Raw genomic sequence first — 19,809 nt, 5'->3', positions numbered from 1 at the left:
GAAAGACAAATACAATTTGATCTCACCTATAATTGAAACCTAATCAACAAAACAAACAAGCAAGCAAAATAGAACCAAAGACACTGAAATTGAGAAAAAGCTAACAGTGGCCAGAGGAGAGAGGGGAGGGGATTACAGGGGAAAGGGTGAAGGGTTTCCAGGAACAATTATAAAGGACACATGGACAATAACAAGTGGGGGTGGAAACAGGGGAGGGAGGTGGGGAGGGCTGAGGTGGTGTGGAAGGGTGGGGGGAAAAGGTAGAAAACTACTTGAACAATAATAAAAAAATGTTAAATAAATAAATAAATATGCTAGCTATAATAAAATTTTTTAAAAAAACTATAGAGAAGGGATTTATAAGACACTATCTAAGCCCTGACTTGCCTTTTCAAACACTTGTGTTTAGTTTTTTTAGGGTATACAGTGTAGAATGTGTCCACCTGATTTCCAAAAATGCCATAGAGAAACTCGGGATGCCCCAAGCCCATTGGGACCTATCTGCTCCTCTGTTCTCAATTTTTGCAGACTCAACTGTCATGGAAGCTGCAGGTCTTTGTTATTAGAAGGAAATCTTGAAGCTCTGGGGTCCCCTTAAACCTCAAGAGGGAAGACACCTGTGTAAATTTGCCTTGGCATGCAGTGTCACACTAGGCGTCATCACTGTTATCAGCATTGGGGTCAAATGAGACAGGAGAAGATGACTAGCCTGTTTGTGCAATTATTATTATATTAACACTGGCTCATCTTCATTTTGACACACTCCGGAGAATCTTATTGCACCTGTTGGAAAAGGTCTCCATGCCGTGTCTACTCCCTATATATTTCCCCCAATCTAAACATCACAAAATTATAAATTCTCCTGAGATTTATATGAAACTTTATTTACTCCCTACTTGATTTGGGTTTTACCCATAAAACTTCTTTATGTCACTAAATGTAATCTATGCAAACTGACAAATTTGATCATTCTTATCCAACCAGCTGTTTAAAGAAACAGTCACTTACTTACCTCACTAATCATTCTACTATTCTAAGATTTTTCCAGTCTTCATTGCATTGCTTGAAATGTTTCAACTCATCTCTTTCCCTAACTCCAATGGAATAGACTCCTTGGCATTGTGCACAGTTCCAGGCTTCTCCTCACCTTTGCCTCAAAGACCTGTGCAGGTTAGCCCTTGGCAATCAAATATAAGTGTTTCAGATAATGGAACTATTGTGCAGACTGACATCATTTATACTCTGCATACCCAGAGTCTTTAATCCCTGCCTCTGAGAATGCCCCTTTCCAACCTAGGACAGCCAAAGAGAAGACAGAAGGAGACCAAGCTTCTCTAGTACCAGATGCCTAGTTCTTCTGCCTCATTTTAGCTGCTTTCTAAACTGAGATCACTTGACACTTCACTCATTTTAGGAGTAAGACTCCACCTACTCCTCTTTCATAGCTGAAGAGTTAATTTGAAGCTAAGAGTTAATTTGAATACAATGCTACTTAATAGTTTTCCTTAAATTGTATTAATTATATTTCTTAGTAAACTATAACTCTTACAAACTCTTTTTACATAAAAGTCCTTTCAAAAAAATTGTTGTATGGATATCCTTACACTTATTTAAACAAGACAGTATATTTCAAGCAAGGCTTTAACTTTCTATCTGCCTCAGTTTCTTTATTTATATAAAAAATGTCCCCACAGCCTGATAGGGTGGTGGCAAAGATTTACACTTAGCAACATGTCTGGCCTCTAGTAAATAATGCATGCTATTATTCTATATAAAGCACTTAACAAAATAGAAGCCTGGATAGGTTCTTAATGAATGGTAGTTATTGTATTATCCTTATTAGCCACAGACTAGAAAGGAATAGAAGTATTTATCATATAACGTTATTAGAACACATAGGAGCTTCTTTCCTCCCTCCCCTTTCTTCCTGTCCACCACCCATCTTTCTCTTGTCTCCGATCTCTTCTTTACTTCTTTCCTCATCTTCTTTTTGGTTTCAAATCAAACATGTGAGATATTGAGGAAAGAGAGAAAAGAAATGGGAGCACATAAAAGTTAAGTCTGAAAGGAACAATTATTGGAAAATAATTTGGCCTCTGCTTAAAAGTACAATATTCCAAACACAGAGCCAAAAGATAATCGCTGTATTTTCCCAGTGGTTGGTATTTAATTAGCACTCTGCCATTGTCGATTGGCTTTGCCATCATGGGGATAAATCATTTACAAGCTATTTTAGAGACTTGAACTGTTGCCGCTATCCATTTCATCAATCATCTCATCAGCTTTGTCATTACAGATCTCAGCAATTTCTCACCTTTTCAGGAACTCTGTATGGATTTGACCTCAAGAAGTATTTGGCCACTATCATCTCAGCTCCTAAATGTCAGATTCAGACATCTCAAACTGTGTGTCAAGACACTGCATTCTGGCAGTAATCAACCCATTACCTCCCCACTCTTAAAGCATGCTCATCGAGTACCCAAAATTGTGTGCTACAAGTTCCCTCAGGGGCTTGTTTTATTGTGGGTACCATTGAAAAAAGTGTCTGTTGTCAGCTATATTAATTTCCAGACTTTTGATAGTTCGTGACTGCACATTATACAAATAATGACTTCTCATTTTTCCTGGGTGAATCAGACATCAGGGTTAGGCAATAAGAGATAGACCTAAGCAACCTGTTCCATTAATATTTTTCAGGTTTGCCTGTTAAGATAAATGACTTCTTCAAATCATATTTTCTACTCTTCAAAAAAGAGGTGCACTGAGCTTGTTTTATGCTTACTGATGAGTCACAGGAGGGCAGGAAGGCCTGTGGACCCAGGCTACATCACTGTCAGGGTATTTCCCAGAAGCACTTGTCCCTCCAGGCTGTTGTCATCTCTGCACCTATGTGGTGGTGGCCTGAGGCATGAGCATGCTGGGCAGAGTCAAAGAGGAAGTCAGTGAGACTGCAGGGTTTCCAGCCACGAGGAAACACTATGGGCGGGACCAGAGAGACTTCCTTTTGGTGTTATGGACAAATTTAGCAGTTGAGTGGAATTTGTTGGTTCTTCTCAGAATATATTTTAAATAAATAAAAATACAAAAGATTGCAAGCCTCCCCTCCCCCCTTTATTCTGATAACAATTACCTGGAATCAGTGTGTGCTATAGTAATATTGCATGCTTCTTTATTGATATATTTAAACAAGATCTAGTGGTGATTTGAAGTCACAATGAACAGAAGTAGTGTTTTGAGAGCTCTACAGCAAGTGTAATGTGATAAGAAATATCTGTGATTTCTACTAATGACAAAGTCACAAGGACTATTGATGCCACTGTGGTTTGCAAGTACACTCATGAAAGAAGGAAGTGCTAACCTGCATCTAGCAGTTAAAGGAACTAATTGTTTTTCTTTTCATGAACTCCCTGAAACCTCTTAAGATTTTATGGACCATGGGTCAAGGGTCCATGTTGTAGGTGATGCACTTGTATTTTACTCCCAGGAGAATTAATGCACTGGGGAAAGCATGCAAGCAAGCCCAGTGCTCTGTCCATTTAAGACAGAAAGCACCAAGAGCCTTCCTTGTCTCTCTCATTTACCCAGTCCCCCACAATAGTCTGGGTATCATTTTTCCTGGCATTTACCACAGTATCATGTGATAACTATCTTGTCTCCTTCAACAGACTGTAAGAACTATATATCAACCATCTTTATATGAATAGTGCACAAGCTCTGGGACATGCCAGCTATTGAGTAAGTGTTTACTAAATATATTAATGAAGACTGGAAGGCTTTTGAAAGAATATGTATGATCTACACTGCCAAGATTTTTCTGAAGAAGATATTTTTCTTTTTGAAAGAAGCTATATGTGAAAATAAACATTTAAAATATAGTATTATGAGACTTTAGAACTGAAAATAGAAATATTTACATCATCATCCATACTAAACACATAGAATTTAAAAGTAGATTTATTTAAATGGATAATATGGCTACCTGAAGACCTGGATTCCTTGATTTAAAATCACAGGGGTCTCTGCAGGGAAACAGAAGGTCAGATAGGCAAAGGGGTTAAGCATTGAACACACTAGTTGAAAATCAACAAGTCAAAGTCTCATACAAGGGAATAAGCTTCCAGGAATCTTCACTTTTTCCAGTTTATCCCTAGAATAACTTTCTAGTTTAGGCAATAGCTGGAAGCTGCCTAATCCCAACACACTACCATCTACCGATAGATGAAGGGAGAAGATTCCCCAGTCCTGGGCCACACTTGGGACCTGACTGGAACTCTGCACACTAAGGCTGGTTTCTAACCCCTGTGTTTACTGATATTCCCAGGTGGGGGCTGGAGATCAAGGCTTGAATCTTAATTTAGAATCCAATAAAATTCAGATAAAAACCCATTAACATGATCAAAATTTGATACCAAAAGGAAGATCTGTATGAGATGTGTTGGCTTCATGCATGCTCAGCTCCATCATTGTAAGAAACAATGTAAAACATTCATTCAATCAATACATTTTAATCAAGATTTTCCCCTTGGATTAAACACACACGCACAATAATCTCTGCTGTGCATATTAAAGATGTCTCATGTTTCACTTAGTTTAAGGCTCTACACTGCTGTGTAAATCAACTGCCCTAAAGAGTTTCACAGGTAAGGTAATGGTGGAGGGAGCAATTTAAATCCCATTCCTGCTGCAACCACCTCATGATTTTCCTTTAGTACATATTTAATAAACTTACTAATACATTCCAGGGAATACATGTATCCCCATCCTCTAAGGAAAATCATTTGTTGAATGTACTTAGAAATTGGGAAGTGAAATTTATTTTTCTTTTCTTCCTGAATAGAACGTGACTATTTTGGGAGGGTTCAATCCCTGCTGGCAAATAGCCATTTCCTGCCTCTAGACAGAAAGGCTTAAAAGAACTTTTTATAAAAAACAGTCAAAATCCTCTGTAGACATTCAATAACTTATAAAGAAAAAAAAGTTTTGATGAGTTGGTGCAAATGAATCAGAGACATATGGATCCTATTTCCCTTGACTTTAAATTTGTAAAAAGAAAAAAATTAGAAAAATGAACTTTGTAGATGTCACTGAACCCAGTAAAAAAACATATGAGATGATTGCTCAACTTAATACATTCCTAAGTTGCCCTGTGCTTCACTGAAGCACACCCAGGTCATTTTTAGCTCAATTTAGACTGCCAAAGACACAGCCCATCATACTCTAATTGTTTTCAGAGTAAAATTCCAACAGCAGAAGATATGAAGGTGGTTCGTATCCTCAGCAATTATGTTGGTATAGTGGTTCATTTTCTAATTCATCAAAAATTTAATTTTTCCCTGGCCAGTGTGGCTTAGTTGGTTGGAGTGCCTTCCTATCAACCAAAATGTTATGGGTTCAATTTCCAGTCAGGGCACATGCCTGAGTTGCAGATTCTGTCCCTGTTGAGGCACATGAAAGAGGCAACCAATCAATATTTCTCTCTCACATGGATGTTTCTCTCCCTCTCTTTCTTCCTCCCTTCCCCCCTCTCTAAAATCAATAAGCACGTCCTCAGGTAAGAATTTTAAGTAAGTAAGTAAGTAAATAAATAAGTGGCTGTGTTTATTTAAAAATTAATTTTCTTAATGGCAGAAGATTTGGAAAACGTTGTGGGTAACACTTATCTGTATATCCAGGGGCCAGTCCACAAGAGAGTGGTGGAAACTGGCTCCTCTGAAGGACAACAGGACACCAATCAGAAACTGTCTCCTGCGGTCATGCTAAATGGTGCCCTCATGCCCAGGGAGAACTAATTTGCTTCATATGACTGAGCACTTAATTTTCAAAAGGTTTTTCAGGAAGCAATATAATTACATAAGATCCAAGAGATAATCCTGTTGGCTTTCTTTTACAATCTCACTACAATACTTAGTCAAATCATAATTCAAATGCATATGTTGATAACTTTTACTAATTTATTAAATATATCTCATGTTTGGAGGTATCTGAGTATATATTCAGAGACAATAATTACTATAAAAAGGATATTGGAAATATATTAAAACGCTTTTTAAAGGAGAGCAAAAGGTCCCTACTATATGCAGGGTGCCACAAAAAGCTGACTAGTAATTCTCATGGATATGTCACATGAGTTGAAGTTACATGCTATATATATTTAGACATCGTCAAACTCATTTATCTCCCAGTCCATGTCAAAGGGGATTTTTGGACTGAAGAAATAAGCGCTCATCAGCAGGAAGGCTGCGGGGAATTCTCTGGTTCCTTCTAGACAACACATGCCACGCCACAGGAGGCTCCTAATCATTTGTTAGGAGGCCAGCTCTATATGGTTGAAAATGGCACTTACTCTCACAGTTCTCACTTAAGAGATCTCTTCTCACATTAAAAGGAATAAATATGAGCTTGTACCTTGGCATGTTCTAGCTGGAAAATATCCTTGAGAGTAAATGATCTAATCATTCTCAAAAATAAAAGCTGCTGTTCCTCCCAGATATTTCAATGTAGTAGATTTAGGGGATAGATAGTATTATCTGAGATATCACAATTTTCCAGGTGATTTTCACCATGGTTTACTGATAAGGAACAGTCCCAGAATGGTTGTAACATTTTTTGGAATCTCCTTATTCCCAGGCTAGTGTCCTTCTGACAAGTTTAGCAACACCTGGGCCATTAGGGCAACTCTGTGGTATATAATAGGGCATGAAGAATGGCTCAGACCAAGGGGAGATCTGCTGGTTAGACACAGCCAGTGTTTATGTTGCAAAATGAATGCAGCTGAGTTATTTTTAGGCCTCTAAGGTCAGCACAGAAAGTGAAAAGTTCATAGTGGCAAAATTATTCTTTAAAATTCTTTTAAAAGGCCTTATGTTAGAAACTGACATCTCTCAATAAATCCAACAAAGCCCACTTTTCCTCCTGCTTTAGAAGAGATTGCTGGAGTTTTTTTTAAAGTTTCAATTGAACAAGATGAAGTTTTGGCTAATATTTAGGAGCGCTGTCAGAGAAGCAGCAACAAAACCAAAAAGTCTATGTATTAGCATCACACCAATGCAGAAAGAAGCTAAGAAATACCTGAGAATTAGGACCAATTGGAAGAAAAATAAATTCATATGTCTTATCTCATACAAAGGTTTATTATAAACTAAAAACAAATTGCATCATTTCAAAATCTCTCTCTTTTTATCTCTGTCTTTTTGTAAAAGCTGCCCACAGCAGAAACTATCAATATATGTACAAGTAGCACCACCTGTCCACTGAACATCACTTCCCTGGTGCTCAGCAGGTCACCTGCAGGTGGTCACAATCCTTGCTGTAGAACCAAGTCTGAAATCGGTAGTTCAGATTATATCTGAAGCTCTCATTTCCTTGCTCCAGGCCTTCAAATTTGGGACTACACATGTGAACACTTCATTATGACCAGTTTTTAGAAATGTAAATTCAACAGGGGTTTAGGAAACTATATGTCTCCCAATATCCTTCTACTCATGCTTCATTCAAATGAATAGTCTCTTCACTAAATGTTGAGATTCCTTGGTGTGGGATGAAGATACTAAAGAATGAAGATACTTCTCTACCCTCAAGTTCCCATGTGATGAGACTTCTAAGGGGTCCATGAATAAAAATAAGGAGAACTCAGTCTGATTGAGAGAAGCATATTAGAAAGTCTTTTTGTCACTGAGTTCATAATCCAGCTCATCCAAACCAGATTTTACCTATAAATTCATCAGCCAAATCTGATGTTGTATGTCAATATGTCAACACTTGTGTGGGGTTTCTTTTACTATGCCTTTTATTGAAGAGCTAAGAGATTGGAGGAATGATGGTTTTGTCAGAACTACCCATGCCTCCTACCATAGTGAGTAGCAGTGTCATCATCAAAGGAGGTCTGCTTTTTACAGAGGCTACTTCTATGTCTAAATGTGTTAGAGAAACAGTGAGATGGTTACAGCTATGGCCACAGCTTCCATCTAAAACAGAGACCTAGCTGAGAACATGTCCTCTGATAAACACCTTATTTAATTCCACCTTTCTTGTTCTTCCCTGATTTGAGCTAAATGGCAGTGGCAGGACTGCTGATTTTCTATTCAATCATAGCAGCGCATGAGTCCTGGCCCATTTAAGTGGAGGGCAAATCAAAGGGTTGTTTTTCTTCCCCACCTAGGAAGGAGAAAAGCATATGTTTCTAGCTCGTGAAAATGGCTGTAGACTATCCTTCAGTAGGACCTCTCAGTGTAATTTTTATCCCTGTGTCAGAGTAGAGCCATTGTGTTTTCAGAGGTTTAGTTTCTATTTATAAAAATATAACGTCATTCAAATAATTACCCACTTTAATTACATCAGGACTTTCAAAGTTTGGCTATTTTGAAAGCACCATATGATTCAGATCATTTACAAAAAGCAGCATGGCTCCTTTCCTCCTACACTAAATGAGTTAAGGTTGTTAATATTGACTGTAAAGATTCATATAAAAATTGAGGACTTCTTAAAGGCATTCAGACAGCATACACAAATGCTGCTTTCTCTTTGGTATGTCACCTGAAGAGCCTGGACAATCAGAGAGAACAAAGATTTCTATTGGTTGGATGTTGCTATGATGACTGGGCAAAAACAAGACTTTGTCTGCATCAGTGGTATTGTTCCCGAAGACAGCACAGTGGCAATGAATTGTAGAGCTGGAAGAGAGATGGCCTACTCTTCCAATTTTACCGATGAGAAGCCCAAAGAGACAAAGTTAATTGTCTAAGGTTATATAAGAAAGTGGAAGAATCTGATTAGAGCCTAAGTTTTATGATTCTTGTTTCAATGTCCTACTCTTTATGCCAAACTTCCTCTTTGAGATAATTGCCAGTGTTAAAGGGCAATACGCCTCCTCCCACTAGCTTCCAGGAGCCATAATTCCCATTCTGGTTGTATGGAAGAGAATTCAAGCTACTGTTATAATGTCGCCCCATAGACACAATCCTGCAGGCTTGAACACTGTTCCATAGTCTGATGGACTTAAAGTCCATACTTTGCAAAGGGATCCAGCCTTTTTCAAACACTCCTGTCTTGTGCTACTTATTCTTGACTTCTATCCAGTACTGGCTTCTATTAAAATTTACATGTCTCTTATTCTCAGGTTATAGTGAAGAAGGAGGAAGATACAGCCATCAGTAAACAAACAAACAAATGAACAATCTTGATTTGCCTTTTCATGAAAGTAAATTTTGAAAGAACATTTTTTTTAAAAAGCTATCACTGGCTTTACTATTGGGAGCAATGACTGTAAATATCTTTTCCAACCCAACATATTTATTTGAAGGTCCTGGAATACTCCCATCAAACAGAACAGTTCAACATAGCAAGGGTTCTCTGAAAGGGGTAGAATGAGCTATTCAAAATATATGTTTTGTGAGGAGAGAAGCCCTCCAAATGATTCTCAACTCTCCCTTTTCTTTAGTTGAAAATTATTAGCTTGAGTTGTTAAAACTAAAAATGAGTGGTCATTATGTTTTGCTAAAATGCACCACATTTTGTCTCAAGCTTAATTCTTCACTCAAGTCAGCAGAATGGGCTTTATGACTGTTAACTACCGAACAATGAGTGAAATCTTTAGCAAAATATTCTCCTAAAGCAGAGCCCCTCTAAGATGGGCAGGGAACATGGCTGCTGGCTTCTTCTGACCCCCACATTTCTCAGCTTCACCACAAAATTGAACCCTAATTTTTTCCCAGGGTTCAAAAATGTCCCAGGGAAAGGCTCTAATCAGCTTCTTTTTGGATCCTATGCCTACAAATGTACTTTTTAAAAATTTATTTTCATTACCATTTTTCCACTACCATTTATCCACAAATGTACTTGGATTGGCTAAGTTTAGGTAAGATGTTCAATTTTGCACTAATTGCCACTGAGCACAGAAGCAGGGTTATAGTAGGACATGAAAGTGCTCAACTAGTTCACTTTAGAAATTTCCCTTTCCATGGACTTTAACTACCACATCTTCAAATTAAAGATAAAATATCTACCCTAAGGAAAGTTTCATGATGGTGTAATAAAAGCATGTGTCATAAAAGCATGTAATGCATGTGTCCTACACACACACTATGGGACACAATGGGTGCCAGAAAAATATTGGTTTCCCTTCCATCTTTAGCAATTTCACATATCTACTCTGCATCTCCTAGAACTCTTTCTAGACTCCCCAGACCTAGTGGCATATATATATGTGTATATATATGAAGTTCCCAAGTGTATTTATACATAATTTTGTCTATGACCAAGTCAGAGTACATTTTTATGTTCTCTCTCTATATCATTCTATTTATCTAAAAGCAATGGGGGCATAATTGGAACTCTGTCAGGTTAAGCACAGCTGGCAGAGGAGGTCATGTGTTGATTATAACTAGCACAAAAATCAACAAGCCACCCTGAACTCCATGGGACTGTAGATTGGTGTCACTAGAGCACTCTAGAATCTTTATTATCCAGACATCCCATGCTGGGAGAAAAAAAATATTAGACTTTATAAAGCTCTCCACACAGAGTAAGACTAGAGGAAAGGATGCTTGGGAAGCCTTACCTTAATGCCTGAAAGTGTATGATTAAAGCCCTCCCCACCATAGGCATACTGACTAACTGGCAAAATTTATGCTTTACATACATCATGCTTCCAATTGACAGGAACAGGGTTATGAAGCTTGAAGGATACAGCAAGAGGCTCTAATTTCCAGCTCTAAGAACCTGGGCATGAGTGTTGTGAATAGATGCTAAAGCACTGTGGTGATAGAAAGTTGAATGGATTTTCCCACTTGGCAGTCTAAGGTGACGTGAGCACTTGAATAACTCCCACCAGGTTAAGGAAGAGACTTCCTTGGAGTGTGGCTTTCACTCTAACAATGGAAATTTGGAATCATAAGATAAAGAGATAAAACTCTGGACACCAATGTTAGTCTGTCACAATCTCAACAAAGACAGCCTGAGAATGGGAAGGTACTGTGTATTTGAGTGCACGTGTGTGTGAAAGAGAGGGAGGGAAAAGGAGGAAGGGAGGAAAAGAAAAAGGAAGAGGGGAAGGGAGGAAGGAAAGAAGGAAGGAAAGAAAGGAGGAAAGAAGGGAGATAGAGGGAGAAAGAAAACATGAACTGTTTGCAAGCCATCAGGTTTTGGAAGAGCCAAAGAAGTATGGCATATGTGTAAAGTCTGGGAATAATTTTCTTCAATTATGTCACAGCTGATGGGCATCATGATTTCCACCTGAAGACCATGCTTGGGCTAGTCAAAGGATACATTTTTATAGCAGCATATTAGAATGATGAATATTATTCCCATAACCACAGTCCTGCACAGAATGTGAGTATTTTAAGATGGAACTTATTTTTCTAATCACACATATTTTAACCTTATATTGCACCAAAAACCAAGGCTGGCATGGATTCTCAAATGATATTTGAAGACATAAAAAGACATTCTCCAGAAAGAACAATAAGTATTTCATTTTCTCTCCCCAGGTCTCTGAATATTAACCACAACCCTGTGTTGTACAGTACTGAGGGATGAGGTATTATGTGTTTTGCATTTCTGTAAAAATTCATTCACAGGAATTAAAAGTTGTTGTGAAAGATATAATTTTTCCATCAGAAATGTATCATTTTATGTTTCATTTAAGCCCTACTTTTAAGAACCAAAAAGATCCTAAGGTGTTTCATGTCAGAGACATAAGGCAGGCCCCAAACTGTGGGGTTTGTGTGTGTGTGTGTGCATGTGACCCATATTGTGATTCTGAAAAAAAAAAACTGACAAACAATTTTTAACACTGCATATGTTCAAAGACCTCTGCCAAGAAGGGGAAAAATTACTCTTGGCACCAAAAGCTAAAGTGGGATGGTTCCTTTGTGATCCATAATGGAGAAACAAGTGACTCCCTCCCTGATCTTTTCAAATTAGCACAAGAACAGCATATAAACCTCTCAGAAAGCTGAACTTGCATTTCTTCAGTGGATTCCCAATTCTATTTTCTGGAGTAGAGGAATGGTTCACTTTTTTCAATACTTTGTGGATTGTGTATATGAAGGTTGGAAGGTAGGGAGAGTGACAGTGTTATTGCTTCTACATTGCACAAATTTTTATCTTTACTTCTAAAGGACACCAGTGATGAGTTCAAAATTAATTCTATTCTCTGGATACCATCAATTGACCTTGATGTTCAGACCATACTGGGTAAGATCACAGACCTTTGCTTGAGATAAGTTGCAGGGCTGGGTATCTGTCTCAATACAACGCAACATACACACATCTCATGGTGTCCTACCACATCTGTAGGCACAGTACTGAAAGTGACAAACCCTAATGCACAAGTGTCCTGTTTCCCCAGGAGGCATAGAGAAACAATTTCAATGATAGGGAGATGGCTGTTAACATTTTGAACAACAATTTGTGCTAAAAGCACAGTTAAAAATTATTATATCAGACAAAAGCTAAAATTCTGCAGGCAAAGAGAGAAAATCTCCATCTTTCTCATACATAGAAGAAAATGGATTTTGGTTTCAAAATTGCAGACCTGGTGTTCCTTCTAGCCAATGATATCCAAGTCAGACCAGATTCCCACTGAGGGACTTCAAAGATGAATGAAAGGTTCTTGCATTAAATTGTTCCCACCCCAGAACAAGGGGTCTGCTTGTGCCAGAGGAGGCTGTTGGCATGAGGGAGGAGATTAGGAAATTCCCAGGAAGTGACTGAATTGGAAAGATTTCTGGGAAGTGCCATCTTCTAAGGTCTGCAGACATGCAGCTGAGGCCTGGTCTCAGGTGTACCATCCCCTCTGGATGGCTACAGAAAGCCACAGCTTTACTTAGAGCCTCCCAGAATGCTATGCCTCTGCCCATCTATCTGCCACTTTATAATTGGAGCGGGGGGAGGAGTGTAGGTCAAGTTTTTGTCTCACTGCACCTGAGACCCAATTAGTACTTTAGGGATTTCACATTTAAAATTGTGAAACCAACAATCTTTGAGCTCAGAATTTTTATCTGAGACACCTTACACTAAGATGTGTTCCCAGAAGATCTAACACAAGTGCTATGTACTGCAGGAAGCTTGCTTCTTTATGGTATTTGAAATCACTGATTATGACCTTCATAGTGGGGAAATGCCTCACAATATCAAGCCGTTGCTTTTAGACGTGAAAGACATCCCTTTCTTCTTCCACTTCCTATGGAGAACATTACAAATACTATGTACGTTACCCCAGAGACCAATAGCTGGATGCCATATGAGTCTCTTGGTGTATAGAACAATAGAAAAGGCACTGCAAAAAACATTTCTCTGGCTAACTTCCAGATATGAAAGGGTGGCTCAGAGCTTTGGAGGGGGGAATCATTATTTCACAAGAAATGATATTTTTAGACTGCATGGAAAATGAGGAATGCACGAAACTGCAGATGATAATGCAGAGCAGCCACTCCTAGTTAGGAGTCTGGGCCACATTTCCATTGCTCATTTCCATGAAGGCCCCTTATTTTGTTCACTTGTCTCTGTAATAAAATTTCTACTTGAGAAAAATGGGCACTTATGGAAAGGTTATCATGCCACATGCTGTCAATTTTTTATAGCAAACTGATATTCTTTTCCTTTTGATTTTCTAAACTCAGAAGTTCTTAATTCTTAATTTGGTCAAAAATCCCAGTGGGTAACCTTCATACCTTGCCCACCTCATGTTTGATCCCTGGGTCTCTCTGCCACATATCTTATCTCTTCAGTCATAATTTCCATTTCTTTGTATTTCTAGTCTGTGTAGTAAGATAATTCATCTTTCTGGTCTTCTCAAAGCAGTAATTCAATTCTCAGTTATGAATATTCATTTTTGTATTTTTCAATCAGAAGTCGTCACAGCTTTTAGTTCTGGTAAGTCATTTTTTATGCCCCAGATATACCCTCTTGAGGCTTCTCCCTTCTCTTTTCATTAAAGGGCTGTCCCATCTCTTCTGTTACAGCTACTGCAGTCAGGGATAGTTGTACTATTTTCTCAGCAGGGCTCTCTCAAGTCCCTGTGTACCCTTAAACATGTTGTGACAACAGTCTCCTGACAGTTCACACAGTGGGCAAAGGGAACAAGTGGATGGTGGTTGACAGAAATATGAGTTTTCTGAGCCCAAGTGCTCCAGCAAGGCCTCTGGGTGTAACAATATCTAGCCATACAAATTGTGGGTGATTGGTATATTTAAAGAGTTAAATCAACTATTCTTTTAAAAAAGAAAACAAGTATCCTTTTCTGAGGGTTTAGAAATCAAATAGTAAGTAAATGGCAAAATATGCAAGCTCACTAATCACATGACATTATCAACTATTTATGGTAAGAAATCATAAAGATGTGCCCCTTTGAATCATTTACCTATCTGACTGAAGAAAATATGGTAAACGATGGGAGAGTCACATTACATGGATTCCCCATATTTTCAAAAGAAAATTTCAGACAACCCAACCAGTTGAAAATTCCAGAAGATGCAACTTTGCCCACCAAGCTCATGGGCTGATTGACTCATGAGTAGGTAGACACAGTCATGATGGGGTCATGTTAAACAGCTGAATAAGTAGGAAAGATAATGTGTAAAAAATAATAATAATCAAACAGAAATTTGAGAGAAGAATGAAAATGAACTACTGTACTTCTTGGATGTATCATTTGTAATTCCAGTCACTTATGAGATGCTGCTCTAGTTCCAGCTCTTGAACTTCAAGATTTTTTATATAGCTTATTTATGCATTATATCTTCCTTTATGAAAGTTATTTGGAGTGTATGTCTATTTCTTGCAACTAAGCTCAAATTAAGACCCAAACCCAATTAGTAATGAAAATCTGATCAATTTATCATGTCTTTGGTTCTGACATAATTCCTGACCTTCAGGCTCAAGTAGTCAATATTCTTTTTTTATTATTATTATTTTTTTTTTATTTTTTCCATAAATTACTTTATTGTTGTTCAATTAGAATTGTCTGCATTTTCTCCCCACCACTGCCCCCCACCCCAGCCAAACCCACCTCCCTCCCTTGCTTCCACCCTCCCCCTTGGTTTTAACTATGTGTCCTTTATAGTAGTTCCTGAAAACCCTTCTTCCCAGTGTCTCCTCCCCGCTCCCCTCTGGTTCAAATAGACAATATTCTATTTGAAATCTTCATCCTATATCTAAAATCATCTCAGACTTAACTGTCTGCAACATAATTCTTATTTCTTTATTTTCTTTAAACATATACATGTTCTTCTACCAAGTTTCTCAGTAAATTCACCAAAATTAACCCAGGTGCTCAGGCCAAAAACCTAGTGGTTATTTTTTACTCCTTTATTTTCCTTATATACCTCATCTGATTTACCACTATGATAGACACTACTACTGTGATTGATATCCAGTTGCCTCTTTATGAACATATGAGAGAATGGCATTTCCCTGTCCTCTTGGTGTCTTGCCCTGGACAATTAAATGTGAGGGAACATTATATGCACCATTCCTTTGTAGAAGCATTGAAGACCTGTTACTTGATTGCCTGTATTTTCCTGTCATGTGGTAGATGATGTTTCACATGGTAGAATATATATCAGCCTGGGTTCCTGACTAAACCAGAACCTTCTGCTGACTCAAAATATACAAGTAGTGTGACGAAACATTAAACCTTTGCTTCTTTATGGAACTGAGATTTGGAGGTTGTTTATAACCACACTATAAGCTAGCCTACCTTAAAACAACCCCCAAATTATGTTGGCTCTATTATAAAAATATATACCAAACCCCGGTGCTGTCACCTCCTATTCCAGCATCACTGTATTCCAAAGTACCCTCATTTCTTGCCTGTATTTACTGTAAGAGCCTCCTAATCAGGCTTCCTTTATCTACTCAGACATCTCCCAAACCCACTCATCCTCCAAGCAGCAGCACACTTTTTTTTTTTTTGTCATTTTAAAGGTAAATTCAATTATGCCATCCCTTGCCGACACCCTCAACAACATCCAATTAGACTTAGAATAAAACTCAAAATTTCTCAATGAACCCCAACACTCCATGATCTGGCCCCTACCTACTTGTCCAAATTTGTCTCCCACCATTCTTTTATCTCTCTGCTTTAACCACACTGTCTCTTATTACAATTGTTTGCAAACAGTAAACTCACTCTTCTCTCAGGATTTTTCTCTTGTTGTTCCCTCTTTGTGGAATGTTCTACCTCAAGATCTCTGTGTGGCTTGGCTTGCTCCTTCCCATCATACAAATCTTTGTTCCATGATTATGTCCTCAGAGTAGACTCTACATTATCTAAAACCACATCCCCAAATAACTAACTATGCAATTACCTGTTTTACTTTGTAAAGTAGTCTTTGAACTATCTTATTTCTTCATATGTTTAATTTATGTTTACTTTTCCCAAACTATGAATATCATAAGGAAAAAATGTGGGTTTTTTAGTGTTCTGTACTTGGTATCTAGGACAGTTTCTTGTGCTTAGTGGAATTTAACAAATATTAAATTAACAATCAGGATTTCAAAATAATACTGCAGTGAAGAGACAACTGAATAAGAATACTCTTGCATAAATCTTTAACCTAGTTTGTCTTACTACAGAATAAAAACAAATCAAAATATTTCTAATCAATTTGTATAGCTATTATCCGTGACTTACCACTTTTAAACCATTTATTAAGTAAAACTTGATTTGTTCAAGATATTGAAACAAAAAGCTTTTTAAAAAAGAATTAGCATGGGATATGTTGCAATAGCAATAACTGAGTGTTTCTTAACTCAAATTAGCTACATTTTTACAACACGGCCAAGAAATAAGCAAAAAAAAAAAGAAGAAGAAAAAGAAAGGAACGCAACAAAACAGACTCAAAGACAGTGTAGGCTAGTAAGGAAATTAGAGCAAAAGCCACTAAGTAGAAAGCACTAAGCTAACAAATTTCTATGGAAAATAACTATGAATAGTTAACTAACGGGAACCCTTCAGTAGACCCCATTAATGAGCTGTAAATGCAAACATGATGTTTGCTCTTCATTATCACCAACTTGATTTGTGCAGTTACGTGTACTTTTGTCACATGCCAACATGACAATGTGAACTTCCAGTGGTGGGGAACAGCCTATTATTTTAGTGGGAAAAAATAGATTTGCACCAATATACTAAATCAGTTATCAACTTTTATTCATGAAGCCCTCTACACTTTTGAAAAGCAGATGGTCTAGGTAAGGAGCCTGTACTATGACCAAGAGATATTTTGAAGATACCTGCTTTCAAAGGGATTAAAATTCTTTCCCTTGCCTATGGAGCATTCCAAGGAAGAATGGTTGAGGGAGCCAGGAGGGCTGACTCAGACTCTCGGCCCCTGACTCTGAAGGCTTTAGTATATCATTTAACTTCTTTCCTGTAGATGAGAATAAGAAAACAATACCTGCCCTATATGTTTCATAAGATTGTCATGAAAATAATACCTGTCAAAGATATGATTTACAAACTAGCTATATCAGATTTCTTTATTATATGTCTCTCAGGTAATTAAATTATCCTCTAAATTGAAGTTGTCATATGAGGTCTGCCCAGAAAGTATCCAGTCATATAATATGAAAAATATAGACATTTATTGAAGAAGATACAAGATACAAGAAATACTGAACTCAGAACAACGACACCGCAGTCACCTCACACAGTTCTCCCAATTGCCATCAGCTGCTCTGCCATATTTTCCTGAATCTCATCAACGGCCTGAAATTTCTTCCTTTTCAAAAGTGATTTTAGTTTTGGGAAAAGCCAGAAATCTCAGGGCTCCAAATCTGGGCTGTAGGGGACTGAATCACCTGAGTGATTTGATGTTTCACCAAAATCTCTGCACCAGATGTGATGCATGAGCTGGTGCATTGTGGTGATGAAGCTGCCAATCACCAGTTGCCCATAGCTGTGGCCTTCTGAATCATCTGAACAGTTTCTATGGAGGAATGAATGTTCAAGCTTAATGCAAAATTTGATGAATATTCATTGCTCTACTCACTCAGTCATTTTGAATGCGACGGCCACACAGTATACAACATGCTCATTCAACAGTGTCTACCACCCCCACTGACTAGTACAGTGAAGTCATCATTGTTCACACATGCGCATTTCAGTCCACTCTCCTTGGCTGCCAGGTTAAACTGATGTCACACAAACCATTCTCATTATATCAACAATGGTTGGACTTTTTTGGGACAGACCTCGTATGTACCCCTTTCAAAGTGGGAGGAAAATGAAGTGCAACTGGCAAAATGCACATGTTTTGCCATTTGGTCTTCACTTCTATTTCAGATTAACAATGTCTATATCTGTTTAAGAAATATTGAAATTACTGTAATTAGCAGAAAATTACACTGTTCTTTCTTTAAACACACAAGGCACTAAGAGCTATCTCTCATTAGGAAATTTCCATAGTCTAATTCCAGACACGAACATTTCCAAATAATCCATCTCCTACATAAGAAGAAGGCTAAACTCAAAGTCCATCATAAATGGAACAAAAATCTTTATAGCACTCATGTGAGTATCTGGGAAAATCAAAATCAGAATAAAATGTACAAGATTGTGCATTGTATGAAACCTATTTACTGTTATAATATGTTAATTGCCAAAAATCTGACATCTAAGTTTCCATAGTATCACTACTTATTGTGTTGCTTTGTTTGTGTAATTTTCCTGTTCATCACTAAACATATCCCAAAGATTTACTAAATAACCAAATTAGAATACATGATGAATATTCTGAATAAATGATGGGAGCATTTAGTTTTATAAAAACTCCTATGTGTCTATTTAGCTATCAATTAATGATCCAAGCCCACACTAATTTCAGTCAGAAGTCACTTTTTGGAAGTGATTAGTTATAAATAAAGAATACCAAAATCTTATTGTACACCAGGATACCAAAATCTTATTGTACACCAGGAATCTCCTGTCAACCAAGAGACTTTAGCTCTTTAAGGAAAATAGCACAGGACAATCCCTTATTCTTAATCTTAATGAAATCCATCATGTTCTCTCTCTTACATACAAGACCTATGCAACTTAAACATGTAAAAAATGAGATCATAGCTAAATGAATCCAGTCACTTTGCCCATCTTCACCACCAAAAGCAATTAATATAATCCCTTCAGTAAATTAATTATAAGAAAACAATCACCCAGTAACCTGCATGGAGCATGAATGGTCAGCTAGCTTTGGCCCAATAACCAGGTCTATTTGATATTTATAAAATAGATTTGTCTGCTTTTTTCAAATTAAGGCTGAAATTACACCATCTTCAATGTTTGGTGATTGGGTTGTTTTCCCTACCTCGTGGTGATTCTTGGCTAGCCATTCCTTAGTGGTGCTGAGGGCAATCACTGCAGCAGGCTCATTTGGGAAACCTAAGTGAAGAGCAGAATACAACGAATTTTTTTAAAAAAAGAAAACATGAAGTCAATACAGAAGTCAATCATCATATAATACTGGATTTTTCTCGTTTAAGAGTATTCACACCTCAGCTGGTACAGCTCAGTTAATTGAATGCCGGACTGCAAACCAAAGGGTTGCCAACTCCATTATCAGTCAGTGAACATGCCTGGGTTATGGGCCAGCTTCCCAGTAGGGGGCGCACAAGAGGCAACCACACATAGATGTTTCTCTCCCTCTCTTTCGCCTTCCCTTCCCCTCTCTCTAAAAATAAATTTAAAAATCTTTAAAAGAGTAAAACAGTATTCAATTCAACCAATTAGTACTGTGGAAGGCAGGCCTTAGTAAAGTACACACAGATGTAAAGCCTGTGATCCTACAAATAAGGCATTGAGGGGGCTAA

At 37.7% G+C, this 19,809-nt stretch overlaps 1 protein-coding gene across 1 annotated transcript in view; it reads right to left on the bottom strand.

Moving 5' to 3' along the window:
• Nucleotides 1–19,809, bottom strand: part of MACROD2 (mono-ADP ribosylhydrolase 2) — a 2,068,729-nt gene that overhangs the window by 539,439 nt on the left and 1,509,481 nt on the right. Inside the window, exon 8 of the mRNA XM_071221798.1 lies at nt 19,308–19,381. Coding sequence (XP_071077899.1) covers nt 19,308–19,381 — 74 coding nt within the window. The remainder of the gene's footprint in view (nt 1–19,307; nt 19,382–19,809) is intronic.

The sequence above is a fragment of the Desmodus rotundus genome, chromosome 6 (genome assembly GCF_022682495.2).
Source record: "Desmodus rotundus isolate HL8 chromosome 6, HLdesRot8A.1, whole genome shotgun sequence".
Lineage (NCBI taxonomy): Eukaryota > Metazoa > Chordata > Mammalia > Chiroptera > Phyllostomidae > Desmodus > Desmodus rotundus.
Note: the sequence above shows the minus strand (reverse complement) of the source record. Positions and strands in the feature narration are given on the sequence as shown.